Source organism: Sander lucioperca, chromosome 11 (assembly GCF_008315115.2).
Source record: "Sander lucioperca isolate FBNREF2018 chromosome 11, SLUC_FBN_1.2, whole genome shotgun sequence".
Classification (NCBI taxonomy): Eukaryota; Metazoa; Chordata; class Actinopteri; order Perciformes; family Percidae; genus Sander; species Sander lucioperca.
The window spans coordinates 35,065,626-35,085,180 of NC_050183.1; the positions used below are offsets into that span (position 1 = coordinate 35,065,626).

Sequence of the window (19,555 nt, forward strand, 5' to 3'; positions counted from 1 at the left end):
TCATACCGTCAGAATCTCTTAACGGCCCATGCCTAATTATCACCTGAATCTGCAGCTCCGCTCGGCTTTAAAAGGGAGCTTCAGCTCATTGTTTTGGTTTTCGAACCTGCAACTTTACTATTTTGGTTCGCTCTCATAGCATCGTTTTAGGGCACGCTGGCAGCTATTTTAGAAAAAGGCCCCGACAGCTCCCTGTACACTACCTGCTCAGCACTTAATGGGCAGACAGACAGTTAGCGACTAGCTGGTGAACATGGTGGAGCATTTAGCAGATGAAGAGCCAGATATTCCCTTCATTAGTTGGTAAAGACCAAAAACAGAGACACTAAATGAGTGAATATTGGCCAGATGCACAACTCCAAATGATAATGTTGAGCTGTAAACTGCTGGATCTGTAAATAAGCAACTAGTTTAAGAAGAGTAGTTTAAGAAAGTAGAATGTGTGGAATGAAAAAGTGCCCTGCCCTGCTTTTGATTTCTTTTTTTGTAACTGTCCATCCAAAAATGTTATAGGTGTGCAAAGGTGAGAAACTTCAAACATGTCATTTACACTTGACAACTACTGAGCTAGACACACAAGTGCTCACCTATGTTGATATTGTAGATAAAGACCTGTCACGTTTCATGAACAGCAAAAAAAAAAAAAAAAAAACATATTCAACATATTCTATATTTTTTTCAAGTGCCGTTTCTTCTTCCACAACAATATCTTTGGCCAAACGTAAAAGTACAGACATAGAGGTTGTATTTAACAGCCACCTGCCTAAACTTTTACCCACTGCAGCTTGTTAAGACACCATTAGTCTCGCATTGCCAGACCTTCCTCCACAGCGCCGCGGAGGAGGGTCTGGCCAGTCCACACAGCATTCTGGGATGGGAGAGAAACGTGCTCTGGTTTATTGGCATTTCTTTGAACCAATCACAATCGTCATGGGCGGTGCTAAGCGCCGGACGGAGCCCTGATGCCTCTGCAAAATAGCATCGGTAAGTAACTTGTTTTGGTGGAACGTGTACGTTTAAAAGTTTTTTAAGTCGTGCAACAGAAAACTCAGATTGGACAGATAGTCTAGCTAGCTGTCTGGATTTACCCTGCAGAGATCTGAGGAGCAGTTAACCACAGTCCTCATAAATCCACCAGTTTAAAATTACAACACAAAGAAAGCGGAAGGTAACGGACATCCGGCCCAAAAGGACATTCTGTGGAAATTTCGCCGGCAACGGATTTGAAAAATTGCAAACAATGAAGTAAAAGCAATTCATTGTTCAGTCCTAATGTGCTGTATCGTATAAAGCTTTCCACAGATGTACGTTCTGTTCCTGATGGGATAGGTTGTAATGATCAGGAATAATCTAGCTCACCCTCCTCTTGTTTTCCTCTTGAGACTGTTAAACTGAATCAGGCTGCCGACAGCTTGTTGTTTCTTACCTGTCTGAATGAACAGAACTTTATTGACACTTTTGAACGGTTGCCCGATTTGTTTTTCATTTAAGGTATACATCCTTTGTTTTGGCTGACATTTGAGTGTGTTGACTACAAATGTTTGCCAGGATATTTCCTGGCTGGCACCCCAGCAAAAATAAAACAAAGAGAAATCGGAGTTGCACAAAAAAAGACGTCACATAAAAAAAACGCTCACTCAGCCCACTCACCAGCACTCTGAATGGTGGCCGCAGAAGAAGGGGATCTGCAGCCAGAGCTTCTCAGGAGCACAGTCAGACCCCCCCGATGACACGCACTCATCAAAGGTCTGAAAGACAACAGAAACACTCGCTATCATACATTTCTGTGTGGGCAAACAATGGGCGTTGAACAGAAGGGTTTATTTGAGTAAGACTGATGCGCTCTAAATCCAGACCTTTCTGTCTCCTTGTTTCCTTCGCCGAAGCCCGGGTCTGTAGTCGTCTCCAAAACGCAGGAAGTAGTAGTAAGACACCAGGCGCTCTATAGGGTCCCTCACCACATTTATGTACATGGGCCTACCCTTCGCCCCATATCTGGACAAAAAGGGGTTGACATATTTTAATTGCATCGAACAGACACTTGAGGACTAGTCCAACAGACATCAGACCATGAAGCTGCCACCTAATTAACAGTAGGGCAGCACAATATGAGGAAAATACGCCTTAACGTTGCCGAGTATTGTGATAACGATATTATTCCCACCAGGCCTAAGTTGCCCCCCACCAGACCTAAGCCACTGGGAATTATTTTTGAATGTATTTTAAGACGTTTTTTTAAACTACAATTACAGTGGGGCAGCTAGGTGGGAAACTTAAGACGTAGTCATATTTTCAAATTTCCAATTAGCTTTTAGCACTGACTTATTGTAGGGCCCTGTGGAATCTGCCTTATAGCTTTTGTTAATTCTCAATTTCGCAATTCCTTCCATGATTCTGTTCTCTACATTAATGCTCCGTTACTGGCTCCACGCCCTGCCCTCGTCAAAAAAAAGACTTTTCTGGGGGAAACACTGTCATTTGTGATACATATACAGATATTAAAGTACACTCAGTTGTTTCTGCTGCGTTCCGTATTCTGCTAAAATACAACAAAAGGCTTGTTGAATTGAAAAAAACAAAAGTATTTCCAACATTCTTTTATTGAACAAATTGAACTGAACACAAAAAGGCATCATTGGAAAAAAGAATGGTAGTTACATTTTAAAGTGCGGTTTTCTGCAGATACTCTCTTTCTAACTAACTCTAAAATCTCTGTCTTCTGTGATATGTCGTAGCCTTTTGCGATGTGTATATTGCGCAAGTTGGTATCGCGATGGCAATAAAAAAACGATATACTGTATACCGTGCAGCCCTAATTAACAGTGTTTATTGCACTATAGAAGCAGCTTTTCCATCAGTGAAATGGTGGCAGCATCTGGGAGAACTGAGACTTTGAGTTAACAGTCTCTCTCTCTCTCTCTCTGTCATTAGGATAATTACCTGTGATCACTGAAATGATAGTGTCAGGGAAGATAAGGACAACAATGCTATTAATCAACACTAAAGCACACGTTAGCAATCAATACATGACCTCCCTTTTATCTGCTTTGCTAACTGTTTGTAACTAATCTGGAAATGAATGGCATTACAGAAAAAGGAAGGGCTTTACTTTGAGAAGTCCAGATAAGCTACATGGCCGTGGTAGAAGCCGGGCTTCATCTCTCTCCATGAGCTGACATTCCTGACAAAGCGCACCTGTAGCCAAAGATAATGGAAACTAATTATGGAGGAGCAGCAGGGAAACTCCAGCAAATGGAAACACAGCAACAACACACACAAAAAAAAAAAAACACCGGGACAGAGAAGTGAAAATGTCTGGCTTTGCTGAGGACTGATACATTTGTTTTTCTGCTCAAAAGACACACTCTTTATCATATTTTAAAGGACGTAGCGAATCTCTCTCGTTGTTCATTATCAGAATCTGTATTGCCCTTCACAAACCTGTCCGTTTTTATGAATATTGACCACCACCATCAATTCCAAGTATTCCTATTGGCCTGGAATTTTACATTTGCGCTTGCATGAACTGGGGTAGACGCTCCAGAATGATGCGCCATCTTGAAATACGTTAGCCGTTAAGGGACATACAGGCTATACTGCTCTGCCTTTCGCGTTTGACTCACAGCTGTTGCTAATGGGTATCGTCGCTTCCCGGCCCCGGCAAGTTTGAAGAAGGAAACATGGAGGACCACACGTATTCAAAATCCAAATTTCAGGAACAGGAGTCTTCTTCTTCGCCCAGAAAAAGAAAACGGATATTGAAAAGAGCAAGAGGCTGGCGTCATCAGAAAAAAAGAGTGAACATTGGAGCTGCAGTCTCCTTTTCTTTCTCTCTCCTTTCCGTCAGGTGGCGCGTGTGCCCGCTCGTGGTGTGAAGCACGCGTCCGCGCCACTCTGACATGAACTCATCCATGAACTCCAACAACCACGGCTGATAGATGGCCTTTTGTACACCCTTGCTTTTTGAAGCGTGAAGGCTACCGTAGCTGCAATACGGCGTGGCGAGAAAGAGTTGATTGCGATATATGATCTCAACGCTAGATGGGAGTAATTCTTACACAGTGTAGCTTTAACACACAGAAGAAGAAGTTGCCTTTTCCCACATCAATCTTTTTCCCCGCAGAGGCTATGCTGCCGTCTATCAGTATTAAATTGAGACAGTTTCATAACCTGTAAAAATAAAAACGTCTCGTATGTCACGTTAAATACTTTTCCCCGTGTTTTGGTACAGTTCATTTTAACACCTGATGTGCTTTAGCGACATTGAATATGCAGAGACGTCGTCTCGCTCCGTCTCTCTGCTGAGGCCTGTTCACGTAACAGCAGCAGTTAACTGTATTTCACACTATGATGGTTACATATGCAATAATCTGCAGTTCACATGCATGCCGAACTGTAGGGGCAGTCTGTTACTCTACATCACGGACAATTTATCTATCAATATTTCAAAATAGAAAACATTACACTTCATAATGTTTTGTATTCATAACACTATTGTATTATTGTACAAATTAGCTGCAACAGTAATAGCAGTTACCTTATGTAAGTCACTCATACATTGTTCAACTGAGGAGCAAAACATGCTCCTGACTATGTTGTCAAGTGTAGTCAGATGCGAAAGCCCCCTTCCCTTATTGCATTATACCATTATATTTAAAAAAAAAAAAAAAAAAAAATGTAATTGTTACCTGCAGAATTTTGTATAAAAATATATGCATTTCAATTAATAAGAAGTCTGCACCTCTTTCCGCGTGTGCACCTCCCATCCCGGGTCAGCTACCACCACAAAAAGAATTTAATTCTGTGGGAAACACTGTAATTTAACAGACGATTATAGTGTAATGTGTCCTACTGGTGCATGGTGGCCCAATGGTTAGCACTGTGGCCTCACAGCAAGAAGGTTCTGGGTTCGAATCCAGGTTGTTCCGGGCCTTTCTGTGTGGAGTTTGTATGTTCTCCTAGCCTGGTTGACACTCTCAGTTGTAACTGAGAGTGGGTCTGGGGAAAGTTAACCCACAGCCCATTCCCAAAGGGGTGTCACCAACGGACGCTGCTCAAATGCCTCTGGGCGCAATTGGATTGACCTAAAACCCATCAGAGCGATGAAGGAGCTGACGCTTCAACGTCGCTGCGCTATCGTCATCGTGTAAGGCGTGTAAATGCAACGGTTGTGATTGGTGCCTCGATTTGGAAAATCTTGGCCAGACGGACTTGCAGAGCAAATCTAAAATTTGCCGGAAGTTGTCAGGGTTTTCCCAGGCTAATGTTCTCCCCTAATGTTTGCGTGGGTTTCCTCCGGGTGCTCCGGTTTCCCCCACCATCAAAAAACATGTACTAGGTTCTGCAGTCAGTGCCCTTGATCCCTACATGTAAACCGAAGCATTGAGAACTTTGTAAGTGTACAGATGGTTTATTAAAAAGATAGTTTAGAAAGACAGTACCGTTCACGTATATACAGACGTGACCATCTTGGGAAAACAGTCATGACCAGCCAAACTATCTTTTTAATAAACTGTCTGTACACAAACTCTCAATGCTTTGGTTTACATGTAGGGACCCTCATTATGCTACCGTGGAAGTGTGGTGCTATTTTGAGCCTTGTTAGTGGTATAGAAAAAACGATTTCTTTTTACTTTAGCCGTGCCCCGACGGCTAGTGTTATAAGGTAATTATCGGTTTGCGATAAAACTGGTCACATTCGATTAGCATGAAAACATATCCCAGAGAACGGTCAACTCGGTACCCACGTGTTATTAACCCCTAGGTTCATTTTGCGCCGGATTTGTCCTTTAAGGTAAAATTGTGTAACTGCTGTAATAAATTCTGACCTTTCATGTTTTTAATGGGATTTTGACATCCCTGTGATCTGGTATTAGTTTGCACTGCTGCATCTAAATACAAATACAAAAAGGACTTGGCCCGGGTGGTGAAAACGGCACAGAGGATTGTGGGAGCTGTGCTCCCTGGCTTGGATGCTGGGTATGCTCTCTGTCTCTCTATCTATCTCTCTATCTATCTTACAGAGGAGAGCCAGTAGCATCAGCATGGACATGGAGTGTGGATTGGTAGCTGGAGAGATGCCAGTTCACTTCCTGGGCACTGCCAAGGTGCTCTTGAGCAAGGGGCCATACCCCCCCACCCCCCAACTGCTCAGGGAGCTGGTCCAGCACTGGCAGCCCACTCACTCTGACATGTCTCCATTTGTGCATGGTCCTGTGTGTGTGTATTTCAGGCCTGTATGTAGTGATCAGTCCCTCCGGGATTTCGCTGCCTTTTTTTGAGATTGTTGCGGCCCAAAATGCCTGATTTTGAAGGAACTTTTCTAAAAAAATTGCGATAAAAGTTGCAAGAGACTTGTAAAAAAAAAGTTGTGATTTTTTTTTTTTGGTATAGTTCTTTAAAAATAAAAAGGAAACTTGTTTCGGGCAGAATCCAACTACTCTGGGCTGAGTTTTCCTAGTAACCTTACCAAAAAGGCTCAGGATGCTGCAAATGTTGGTATAATATGAAAATGGCTGGTGGATTTAAAAAAAAAAAAATACAATTTTATTGAATGAATCAAATTCAAATCAAATTTGAACATATGCTCAGGCCTTATGTCCCTGCAGCAAAACTCAACATATTTCTCTGTGAGGGCTTGCCTTGCCCTCAGGGGTATGCTTGGAGAAGTAACAAAAGAGGACACTGAAGGCTGACTATCATCTTTTCTGCCATGGCAAGCCTGCTTCATCGTCAAAGTCGTCGTTTTTTTGCTGTCATAGGCAAGCAGTGTGCCACACTTAATGCATTTGACAAAGCCAACACATACCTGTATGTTGTCACTGCCCACGACTTGTTTAAAATGGTTCCATACCTCCGACTTTCCTCCAAACTTGCTCAAAGTTAATTCTCCTGTTTTTGTTTTTATTTTTTTCTTTACGTCTTCAAGCTTCATGTTGCACTTAAGCTTCACAACACAGCACAGCAGGCCCGGTGTGATGCGTGCAAGTGGAGGAGACGCTGCGCATGACTATGGCATAGCTTTCTTCCCACCCAATTAGGCTAATAAAGTAATGATTAAAAAAAAAAAAAAAATGCTTGATCAAGGGCCAGGCCCGGCCCGAGGATAGTGGTGGAAAATATCGGCCCAACAACTTCAGCCTCGGGCAGAGAATCTAAACTAGGGATGCACCGGAATGAAAATTCTTGGCCGAAACCGAAAACCGAAAAAGAGGAAACCAAGACCGAAAACCGAAACACCGAAAGAAATTATGCCAATTATTAGTACCATTGCATTTATGGCTATGACTGTGTACTAACTTTACTAAAATCAAGGCATTGCAATTGTATAAATTAATATTAAAGTTTCAAAGAATAAATCAATTACAAAGTATGCAAATATTTATTTAGCACATTGCAACAACGCACAGTATAAAATAAAATCAGTCAGGAAAGCGGCCGTGATTACTTCTCCAGTAAGCAAGAGGGTTATCACTTCTGGGGACTTCTGACAGATGACCATCTAGCTGTTGAGCGGTTGAGCTTGTCATCTGCCTGACATTTGAGAAAGATTTGAGAGAGTGTATTTAAATAGGGCCAGTGCATAAATAAACATTTTTATCAAATTAAAAAAATATCTAGCAGAAATATGGCTACAATCTGATAGTCACATACAGTATATAATAGCCTAAGAACAGAATAGCTTACCTATTATTATTATTATTATTTGAGGCACTTTCTTGCAGGATTTCACTGAACATATCAGACAACGAGGGTGCATGCCCCTCATCTGGTGCAGAGAGACGAGTCTTTTTTTCTGCGCTCTGATCTCCTTCTCCTGCACTGGGCGCTGCTCCGTGCGCTGTTCCGTCTCCGTCTCCACGCGGGTTCTCCGCATCTATCGCGGCCTGGATCATTTCTCGTGCGCGCTGCTTTATTTCCGCATCCAAGTAATGGTCTTTATAACGCGGATCAAGTACAGTCGCGATGAAGTGCAGAGGATCCGAATAGATCTCACAGGTCGCGGTTTCTGTTTGCGTCATCACAACATTTCGGCCGTATTGTTTCGGTGATAAAAGTATTTCGGCCGAAAATTTTCAGTGGCCGAATATTCAGTGCATCCCTAATCTAAACTCTAGCTCCCCTGAAGAAGCGTGGCAGTGTGTTTTAAACCAAAATGTAGCAATGTTAATGTAGCCTGAGGAACAGCTTCTTCCCCAGAGCTGTAGCCTCCACTCCCCCCTCTCTCCCTGCACAAAAACATACAAATTGTAGCTGCTAAGGACTACTGTCACAAAAGCACTATAACACTTTAAAAACTCTGCAAAGGCTCATATGGGTCTTTTTTATGTGTGTTTTTATCTTGTTTTGATTTATGTATTTACCGCTGCTGCACTGACTGCCACCAATGTAATTTTGTTGTGTTCATACAATGACCATGACGTATCTTGAATCTTGATTACTGGCTGCTGATCTTACCTGGTCCTGTAGAGACATGACAGGATTGTTTTTGGTTGTATTGATGTGCAGGACATGGAAGCGATTCTTTCCACACAGGTCGTAGGCGATGTTAGTGAAGGATGTGCTGGCCGTCTTGGGCACTCTGTTGTAGATGATGACCATGTCATCTTTTTCTGCTAGTGGTGACAAATCCCGCCCAGCGTCCTCACTGTGACGCTGCTCTACTTCAGCCACCTCGTGTCTGGCAATGGTACGTTCTGTACGGGCGCAAAATAGATTAAAAAAAAAAAAAAAAAATATTTACCATCAACGATCGATCATACATGCCTTTGAAAGAATTTTCATTGTTTGGTTGTTTGCGGCAACTGCTCTTAAACTGAATCAATATCATCTTTAATTTCTATGATTATGGACTGGCTGGCATTCTCTGCTGCCTGGATTTTAATGAGCTAAAAAGTGAGTTGATGCTTATTGTTATTCTCATTTGGCAGCATACACAGCAGGTGTATAAAGACAAATGTACATCTGTTACATAAATGAACAAGTACTTTTAAAATAGAGTATGTTTTAATTAAGGAAAACAACAAAGTCCTTCAGATACAATCACATCAAAACAAGTAGGTTGATGATGATATTGACAGGAGGCATAATTAAAAGTGTTTTCTCACACTTCTTGTCTCCACTGCAATGTTAATTAAAGCCAATTACTGGAATGACCTTGCGAGTATCTCTCGGCTCAGCTGTGTGTCGCTCAATGTAACGCAGGCATCACGCTGCCGAAGCAGCCCTTCAGTGACACCATGAGGAGAGAGAAGCCACGTGTCGGCAGGATGTCTGCAGGGTTTTTCCTGGCTCAGAATGTGACTTTTTTTCACACGTATGAAGCAGGGTGGGGGAACACATTTCTGCATTTGAGGGAAATCACAAAACTGAGGAGCCAGGTGATAATGCTGGGCAATATATCAAGTTTATGTCGATGAGGCTAGATATCATCTTAAATTTTGGATACCGTAATACTGTTATATGACACGTGTGTTGTCTTTTCCTGGATTTAAAGGCTGCATTACAGTAAAGTGATGTCATTTTTCTGAATTTACCAGACTTACTAGCTGTTTGAATCTTTGCCTTTATCCACTTCGTCATTGTATTCACATTATTGGTGATTATCAAAACTCTCATTGTGTTTAGATTTTGTGAAACCACCAAAAGTCAACCCCTGCAATATCGACATCAATGTATTTGCTCAAAAATGTCGTGGTATTTGATTTTCTCCATATCGCCCAGCTCCATGAGGTGACAATTAAAAGTGGACATATTATGCCTTTCTGTATTTTCTGTCATATCCACAATGTTATAATGTTGGATTTTCATGTTAAACGTATAATGGAGGTAAACATATTTTAGAGAAATCCCTGTGAGCTAAAACGTTCAGATTTCCAACTGTTCTGAACGCTCCGGTTTCAACAGTTTTTTCTACTCTCGGCTAAGTGTTACGCAACTCTAAGCCGGCCTTTTAGATTGGTCATCTGCTCCAGGTAGGCAGGACTGGAGTGTTTTTTTTTTTAAGCCATTGCGGTGTTAACATTGTTGCAAGTAAATGCTAAAGGCAGTAAAATATGGCATTTTGGCTGCCAGTGTTGAAAAATTCTCCCCAATTTCAGGTCGTATTACTGCTAAAACATGTCCGATTGGGTAGTGTTTGGTTCAGAAGCCTTTATCTGCAATTTTTGACAGTAGAAAGTGCTGCTTCGTTCCACTACAATCGAACATTTGCATACTGCTAACTATTAAGTAGCTGCATGCTAATGCGACATAGCCGTAATCTTGGCGGCCAATGCAGGTCATTTCCGGTCACTTTACTGCTGGGACATGTCCAGTTGTGTAATATTTGGTTTAGAAGCCTTTATTGGTGATTTTTCACGGTACAAAGTCCTGCTATATACTCTGTTGCAGTAGCTCCAGCTTCAACTAGCTAGTGAAACAAAACTGGAGCGCACCGGAGATTCCAGGAAACACGCTGGCCAATCAGAGCAGACTGGGCTTTTTCGGTAGGAGGGATTAAAGAGACAGGCGCGATCAGAAATCAGTATCAGAAAAATAAAGTTTTTTTTTTTTTTTGTTTTTTTTTTACATTAAAGCATGTAAACATGTTCTAGTACAAACAGAAAATGCAAGTTTTATCCTGAAAATGCTATATAATAGTTGCCCTTTAAAATATAATGGAACATATTGCAGTAAGGGGGCTTTCACATCAGGGACCTGGGCCCGGATCCAAGTACAATTGACAGCCGCAAGTGTAAAATATTAGAGGCTGTGGGTGAGAGGGGAGTTGACTGCTGGAACTTTTTAGCGCTGGTGATTTTCCTTGGGTGCTGGCTAAATCCTTTTTTTTTTTTTTTTTTTTTTAGGGGATGCCAAAAATTCCTCTATGCAGAAAAAAAGCCTGGTTTGTTGCATTTTTGAAGGCAGATGGATGTTCTCTTGTAATGGCCTGTTATTTCCCTCTTCTTAAAGACATTTTACAGTAAATGTGCAGGCGGTTAGTTACTCTCATTCCACTCAATGTTCATCTTTATTGAAGTGCAATATAGTAGTACTACTGTACAGTAAGATAAGATAGAACTTTATTTATCCCGAGGGAAATTACTGTGCAGCAGTTGCAATACAAAGTGTGAAGAGTGCAAATATAAAAGTATAAAAGATAGCAATGTTATATGCAGGGTGGCAGTCTCATAAGTGACCAGCCAGCAGTCTACCTATAATATTTATTTAAAAGGGAGAACCAGAATTCATTCCACAGTAAGTCAATTTGTGACATAGTTGGTGTCCATTTCTAAGATTCCAAATGAAGAAAAACGAGCTATAGGTGTGAAGAATTTAGTTATTTTTTTGGTTTGAAGTCAGTCACAGTAACTCACTGCAATACATTGGGCTTGATACACCGGATGGACTTGCTGCATATTTGGCCAAACAATATTCAAGTCTGAACACTTTGAGGGAATGCAGGTTTCACATTTAAATGTTTTTGTACAGCAATGTATCATACAGCAAAGAGCTATTATTTTGAACAAAAATGTATACTATGATATCATTTAATTTAATTGCCTGCTTTGATTGTAAATTAAATATATGGCATAATGTAAGTTTGTTTGCCATTTGCTATCTCGAATTTTACTGAACACACTAAATAAGGAGACATAGAGATAACCAATAAGTACCTAGTCTAAATCCTTTATGCTGCATCCGGGATTGCTCCGGTGCCACAGGAAGTTCCGCCGGATGCATGTATTTTCAGTTTCCTTCCGCTTTCTTTGTATTGGAATTTTAAATTCGGTGGATTTATGAGGACTATTTTTGACTACTCCTCAGATCTCTGCAGGGTAAATTGAGACAACTAGCTAGACTATCTGTCCAATCTGAATTTTCTGTGTACGACTATTTTGCAACTTAGCGCCGCCCATGACGATTCTGATTGGTTTAAAGAAATGCCATTAAACCAGAGCACGTTTTCCTCCCATTCCCGAATGCTATCTGGAGTAGCCAGACCCTCCTTCAGTGCGCTTTGGAGGAGGGTCTGGCAAAGCGAGACTAATAAGTAGCTAACGTTATATAAAACTAAGTATTTTTTGTTTGCCCAAACTTCTTCAACAAAATGCACTTAATGTGGTGTATGAAAATTCTGTTGTGATGCAATTCATTCATATGCTCCAAGCATTAACACTACATGTTGCTAACTCCATTCTATTGCCACGAAACATTTTCGTCTGGAATATTATTCAAAGACTCAAACGGCACTTTCCATAAGCACAATACTAGCCTAACGTTACCTTTGTTTTGGTCTTACCGAGTTTGGCTCTTGACTCCTCCAGTTTCTGGATCTGGTTCTCAATAAATAGCATGGCCACTCCAAATGCCAAAACTGCCAAAAGCTGGAACTTTGCCGGCATCATGATCCTTAGAAGCCCCATCAAACCACCACATGAATAATACCGTGGATACAATTAACGTTAACTTAGCTACTGTAGTGGAATGTCTCAGATCCACTGCTAATGGCTATTACAGCAAACGTTACTAAGTTACGCTGCTAACCAACTACCGTTAGGTTAATGCAAACTAATTTACTTAGCTGTTAGCTAGCTAGCTGTTTAACGCCATTAGTTGACACCCAACAGCCGTCAATCAGGGTTAACTCAACGTTAGCCTTGTCCGTTTACTATCATAAAGCCACCTAAATTAAAGCTAATGCATTATCGTAAAAAAAAAACAAAAAAATGAAGACGGTAGTCACTCCCTCCGCATTGTGAATTCGGGCTTGCTTTCTTTTGACCCTGCCGACAGCATGCATAGTCAACGAGGCTCCATTTAATGCGACTTTTGCTGGAGGAAAAATAAACCAACAAAAGCGACTCCAAACTACAGTTAAGTGCAGCAGTGTACAGGACAGGGGCTTGTTGCAGCCAGAGCCAGCAAGTAGCATCACTGGAGGATAGCTTCTTGTTCTTCTTCTTTGTGTTTACTGGAAGTTCAAAAAAACAATGTTAAACGTGCTTACCGCCACCTACTGGACCGGGGTGTATACCATGGCAAAACAGAAAAAAAGGCTTACCCTTACATCTATTTGATCCAGAAATATTGCAGTGCAAGCAGTGTGTTTTAATTTTTTTTATTTTCCTCTGATCTATCACTAACTCTCAGCAGTCGTTTTAAGCTCCATTCCTCCGCTGCCTCATTAAACTTATCTCACATCTCCATCTCTATATATTTATTAAAATGCAGAACATGTTCTCAGTCTCCCAGTACATTACACCACTGACACAGATCCAAAGGTCTCTTTCTAATTAAACACAGTGTGTTGTGAAACATGCCCAAGCCTTAAATAATTATGTTTTGTAAGTAATTCAGTTTAAAAAGCACAGTCCCTGGTGTTCAGACATTAATATATTATAAGTGTAACTATGGTTCTTGGAATTTCAGATGACAGTCTAAGTGCCCATTGCTTTCAATCTTTGCTAAATCTTAGTGTGGCGGTTGGTGACTCAAAAAAATGGGAAGGACAAAAACTAACCCACAACATCATGTTATTTTACTTTTCTTTTATCTCTACTTTCTTGTTTCCAATACAAAATTAAGCAGTAAAACAATTCGAATCAAAATCTGGTTTATTGCAAAGAAGGTTTTCGCATACAAGGAATTTGCTTTGGTGTTTTTGTGCACAATAAATGGCTGTCAAGATTTCTTATAAACAATCACTGCAGGCTCTGGATGGGAATGAACCTCACAAAAGGAGCCTAATCCACTGACTTAGCATTGTTTTCATATAACACTGTCAAACTCACAACAGACAGGTTAAAAAAAAAGAAAAGTTTCAAAATGAATGCAGCAGAAATAGGACTTCCTAAAAACTTGGTATTTCATCCGGATGGGCGTCGTTATGCAGGATGTAGCAGTGACCATCTCAGCCCGTGCTCTTAATGCAGAACAACAATCCTGAATCTTTTTGGTTTGATGAAAATGAGAAGTATGGGTTTTATTTTTAAAGTTGGAAAAATGTAGCAAACTAGACTGAAAAAAATACATGCATACAATATGAGATCAGTTTATTTGATGACTGTCAAGTATAAAGGCATGCAGAAAAATCTACAGTATAGTAGACAGAATAGTCTACTATACTTCACATTTTCTTATAATTTCTATATTTGGTCTTAGACACATGGAAATGGATAGTTTGTCTTATAAGCCTGTTTAGGACCGGCATCTATTGATGGTGATTGATACTACGTTGATATTAGCATATCATCTATCATCTGTGCAGGTTTTTGTTGGTGGACATCATTTAGTTAATCAATGTCAATAACATTTACTTTATCATTTGTCAGGTAAAACTCATTTGAAAATCTGTAAGGAAGTCTAGTCACGTTTGCAGCCGTGCCACAATCACTTAGATATAATTGTACAGCATAGGCCTAGCACATTCATTCATTCATTTTCCACTGTCTCTTGTAAAGCTGCCATACAGGTTCTTTATATCAAATATGAATAACAGGATTATTACATTTGTTAATAACCCAATTGAAAAAGTCCTTGATTCAAACTTAGGAATATGTATGTTTTGTTTTGTTTTGTTAGGTTATCAGAAAAAAACTAAGGAAAAGTACTCAGTATACACAGTGGTCCCATGTGTATTGTACAATGATATAGGCCTAATAGCTTTCATTTTAGTATTTTTTATTCTAACAGTAAGGTGCACACTGTGAGGGTCAATGACGTGACGCTCATTTTTTTTGTGTACATATGGGTTAGATATTTTTACTCAAATGGTCAAAGAATAGACATAAAACAAGATGTTTACAGCATATGGTCTTGCTCAGTACAATGAAAAACCCATATAATTAAAATTTAGAAATAAATATAATAAAACATATTTTCATAGGATATTACTAAATAAACTATGAATTTCATGAGAGCAATTGCATGAACTCTAGGAGGTGTGTATTATTATTTATTATATTATTATATTAGATCATTTTTTGTGGTTACACCATTTGACAATTTAACGGGCTGACAGTTCTATCTTTTGTTAAAAAAATATAAATGTCATATTAAATAATTTGAATACAAAAGAATACACAATACACTTTAACAAACCTCAGGCATGTTTTGTTTTAAAGTTTTAAACTTATTTTTGAATTGCTCATCTTACCAACCCTTATCTGTCATTGACCCGTGAATAGGCGACTTGGTGAACACTGACACTGTGACATTTTTATAGAATTTTATATTTTAAAACTGGTGTATGAAACTCTCAAATGTAAACAGAATTTGTGTTTGAATGTTATTGTCAGAGTGTCTTTCTCACATAAAGGGAGCTCTAGAAGGTTAATGACTAGGCTAATTGGATGGGTTAAAATGAATTTTCATGCAAAAAAAACTGTTGCAAAAGAACATGGTGGTTTTTTTGTATTTTCTTCACAAACATTTGACCTGATTGAAACTCAATCGGCAGAACTTCTGCACGAGTTGACTATTTACCAATGACTAGAAACCAATTAGCTTTGGGGAGATACTGAGAGTGCCCAATTGCTGACTGGTTTCCCACGCCACCCAAGTAGACAACGCACAAACTCACAAAGGCTCAGGAGTGGAAATCGAACCCTTATCTGTGAGGTCACACTGCTGAAAACTAAGGTGGCCTAGAGAGCTCAGAGGCAGGCCATTTACTGGTCTCTACCCTACAGAGGCCAATCACTGATCTCTGTCCTACACTGTACACTGGTCTATGTCCAACAGAGTCTATCCACGGAACAGAGGCCAATCACTTGCCTCTGTCCTATAGAAGCTATCTACTGGTCTCTGGCCTACCATTCAAAAGAAAAGAACAACCCCCCCCCCAGCCAAAGTCCAATCCACGAAACATTTCTTGCCAAACTTTTGAATGGAGGAGAATAATAGGTTGACGGCACTTTGCTTCTTTGGTTTCATCATGTGGTCTTTGAATGAGGAGACGTTACATTTGTCAACTGCAAGTTCGTCTAGATTCATTGAAACCAGAGCAGCATTTGCATAGCCCCACCTCTTGCACATGTCCTTTAAAATGGCTTTGCTGATCAGTCAAATTATTGCAGTCAAATACATCAGACATTTTTATAAATAAATAGTTGCATTTGTAAATGAGCTAAACACCCAACAGTAACATGTATAGGTTTGTAGTGATAACTATATGCACAAGCATGCTACAGGCATGTATATTTTAGACACATGCATGTGTACTTGAGATGAGAACTATGAGATTACATTTTACACAAACACGTAGCTAGGGAGAATGGGGTGATTCAAGTTTTCATGGAACATGATAAATAAAAGTTAAAAAATAAAAAAATCCCCCTTCTCCTTGATGACTGCAGCCACCTCTGGGTCCTTGTAGATCCTTTCAATGACCATGTCCTCCTTTGCAAAAACAACAAAGTCCCACCAGTCCATACCTGTCAGCAGGAGTTGCCCTTGGACCTGCCAGTAGTAGATGTGTTGCTTTTTCAGCTTCATGGAGTCATTGTGGAGCTTCAGGTATTTGCAGTCAACATAACTCTTGACATTGGGGCATGTACCTCCAACAGGCCAAAGGGTGGGTTGTCTGTGGGGTCAAAAACAACACCATCGGGAGAAGATCCTAACATCAGGGTGTATAATGAAGCCACAAGGCCAGTAGCTGTAGTTGTTCTTCACTTTACAGTACTCTTGAATGGCCTGTGGCTCCAATGCCAGACCTCTTTTGCCCTCCTGAACTTTGCCCAATGCTGACTCGACCAGCAAGACATCAGCACTGATGGACACGGAGGTAATAAGGGAAGCTATGTCAGGTGAAAAGCCTTCATATGCTTCTGTCACTTTCAAAACATCAGGATCAGGCATATCCCCCCGCATCGCCTTGTAGAGAGTGCTCCTATGTAGAATTTTATATCACAATTCAAATTAGTAAACATGTACCTATACATATCTGTGTGACAGATAACCACATTTTCATAAAAAGAAGTGTAAATGTAAACAAAAGTCACAGGGTAAAACTATCTACTATAATCATGTGAGATATGGCCAACCCTGGAGGAAAACCTGTAATTCCCATAGATGATTTAGCTGAGGTAATTTAGGCCGGTTACACACTGGCTGCATCGCGTGAGCGTGTCAGCTGTGTGGCGTGTCCGTTTATATTTCGGCTCGCATGTTAACAGGTTAGAGCTTACACACTGCCTGCATGACACGCACGCATGCATGCTAGAAATAGGACCGACGCCTATTTTTCACACGACATGCAAGCGTGTTGGAAGCGTTTCCAGGCAAAATAGAATAGGAAAAGATGTTTATACGTCATTTAGACACAAATACATATTAATAAATTACATGTTGATCATAGGCGGCGCTAGGCTATTTTTAGGGGTGCTGAAGCTGAAGTTATTGACTCAACTCTGATTCTCTGACAACATGGTGAGGTATTTCATACAATAAAGCAGCTGATGACCCGAACCTTAAATGTCAAATTACCAGCGAAGACCACTAAGAGGAAGCAGAGATGCAATCTACACAACTGATTGTATGCTATATCAAATAAGTTTGCTTCCTCATCCGCTTTGAGGAGGGAAGTGTGTTGAGATACCGAACAATATTACCAGAAAAGTGTGGATGTATCAGGTAACCACAAGTTCTCTTCTCATTTGTTTTCTAGATCTCAGCTTTTGATAGGCTATGCTTTATGAACACAATAGGTCAAACTGTACAAAAGGTCATTGGATGTGTCAGAATGATCATGGAAAAATTTGCACTGAAAATCGGTACCAATAATGTCACTCTCTGGCCATATATGCAATGAGCTCTAAGGCCCAATATAGAGGAAAGTATGGGACATTTCGTGCCATATATTAAAATGTTCAACATCAAGTGATCCATTACAAATCCACTCATGGGTTTAACTTCCCAGAAGAACTTTTAATTCCAGCTTTGCCTTACACCTACAATATCGAGCTCCTGTGTAATAATGTGGAGATGGGAACATACTTACAACATGTACAATGGGGGTAATTCCCTGTGCGAGGTGTCAACTGTTATGGATGTAGTTTAAATATATATTACACCAAATGTTTTACTTTTAGATTATGACCAGACCCAAACGGAATCTGCTGGTGTTTTTTTTTTTTAATTTTTTTTTTTTAGCTGTGATCCAGAATGAAAATCAATCAATCAATCAATTTAGCGGATTTTTTTTTCTGCTTGGGTTGGAGATGTGTTAACATTCTGAGTTTTATTTAATTTCTTTTTAATTTGTTTAAAATCTGCGAACATTCTGTGGAAAATTCCACGTCCGCATATTCCGTGTGGGCCTGATTATGACTAATCAGTTATTCATATGATTGTCTTTTTCACACAGTATGTATTTCTATGTCTGTCAGCTGCTAAAAAATGTTAGTAATGACATTAATGCCCCCCGATCCCACCCCCTCGGCCAGTCCCACATTGAATGGGATTTGACATTTGATCCTCTTCTATAAAAATGTTGCTTGCAGAAGTCAGGCTCATTCAATATACTTGGACTGTTTGAAAGGGTCAGACCAACCAATTCTCTTGGTTTTTGACCAAGAAAGTTTTGAAATATGATAACACTGTACTTCTTTCTCCTCCTATGCTGTTTAATTTGTATATTGTGACTAATGAGATTAATGTGGCTAAGCTGGATGTGTCCTAGCTTCCACCCACAGCTTCATTGTTTCACTGTACTTACCGTCAGGCTTCTGTTCTGCCTGGGCTGGAACACATCTGTTGTCTGATCTCGAGTCATTTTCCATTGACAACAACACCTGTCACTGTAACTCCACTCTAATCCTGTGTCACTTTAACCTGTTCCATGCAGCTAAGAACGATGCTTAGCTACTGGAGGTACAGTAAGAAATGGGAGAGATTGAGGCAAAGGTTAAAATACAACAGTCTACAGCTCTTTATCGTTGTATCTGACTGGATTGGAGCATTGGAAGTGCTGTTGCATAACTGACATATACTGTAACAACCAAACAAGTAGTAGTATTAGCAACAGTCCAGAGACATATCTAAATCTAACTTTGAGGAAATCTGAACCCTTATCAGCCATAAGACGTTTCTGCTAATTTTAACTTAAAGGCCAGGGAAACAAGTTATAATGTACATAAGTTAATTGGGCAATTAGGCAATTGTCCAGCTTGTATTTACCTTCACAAAAGTGCTCGTTTTGCCACTGACAGGCTCAGATTGTTATTCTATATAAGTGTCAGCATTATGGAAAGGATCCCTTCAGAGATAGACCTTTAAAACCTCTTTGAGACCTTTCTATTTAACCAGAAACAGATCTGAAGTAGCTAGCACTAAACCCACCAGACTCCATTTAAAAAAGCAATACTTTTAGCGTGTATAAAGCCAACATATTTTTACATGTAAATCGGTAAACTATGTGTATATTTGGAGAGTTGTGATGGTTGGAAAAGTGGAAAGACGACCCGAAACAGCTTTTCATAGTTTTATTTTGTTTCTGTCGACTTTGAATGAAGTGTATTTTACGATGCTAAAATTACTATTTATTTACATGGAGTCTGGTGGGTTTAGC

The 19,555-nt window shown here is 40.1% G+C and overlaps 1 protein-coding gene across 2 annotated transcripts in view; it reads right to left on the minus strand.

The window, feature by feature from the left end:
* The window catches only part of hs2st1b (heparan sulfate 2-O-sulfotransferase 1b), a 20,931-nt gene extending 7,980 nt beyond the window's left edge, over positions 1-12,951 (minus strand). The window contains exons 1-6 of one of the 2 annotated variants that reach the window (XM_031318392.2): positions 12,857-12,949; positions 12,284-12,393; positions 8,458-8,696; positions 3,110-3,195; positions 1,857-1,995; positions 1,651-1,748 (exon numbers count right to left, since the gene is read on the minus strand). In XM_031318392.2, the coding sequence (XP_031174252.2) occupies positions 1,651-1,748; positions 1,857-1,995; positions 3,110-3,195; positions 8,458-8,696; positions 12,284-12,389 (668 nt within the window). In that variant the 5' untranslated portion in view covers positions 12,390-12,393; positions 12,857-12,949. Of the gene's footprint in view, positions 1-1,650; positions 1,749-1,856; positions 1,996-3,109; positions 3,196-8,457; positions 8,697-12,283 lie in introns of both variants that reach the window. The other variant, XM_031318391.2, reaches the window with a different exon arrangement.
* Between the last annotated feature and the right edge of the window lie 6,604 nt (positions 12,952-19,555).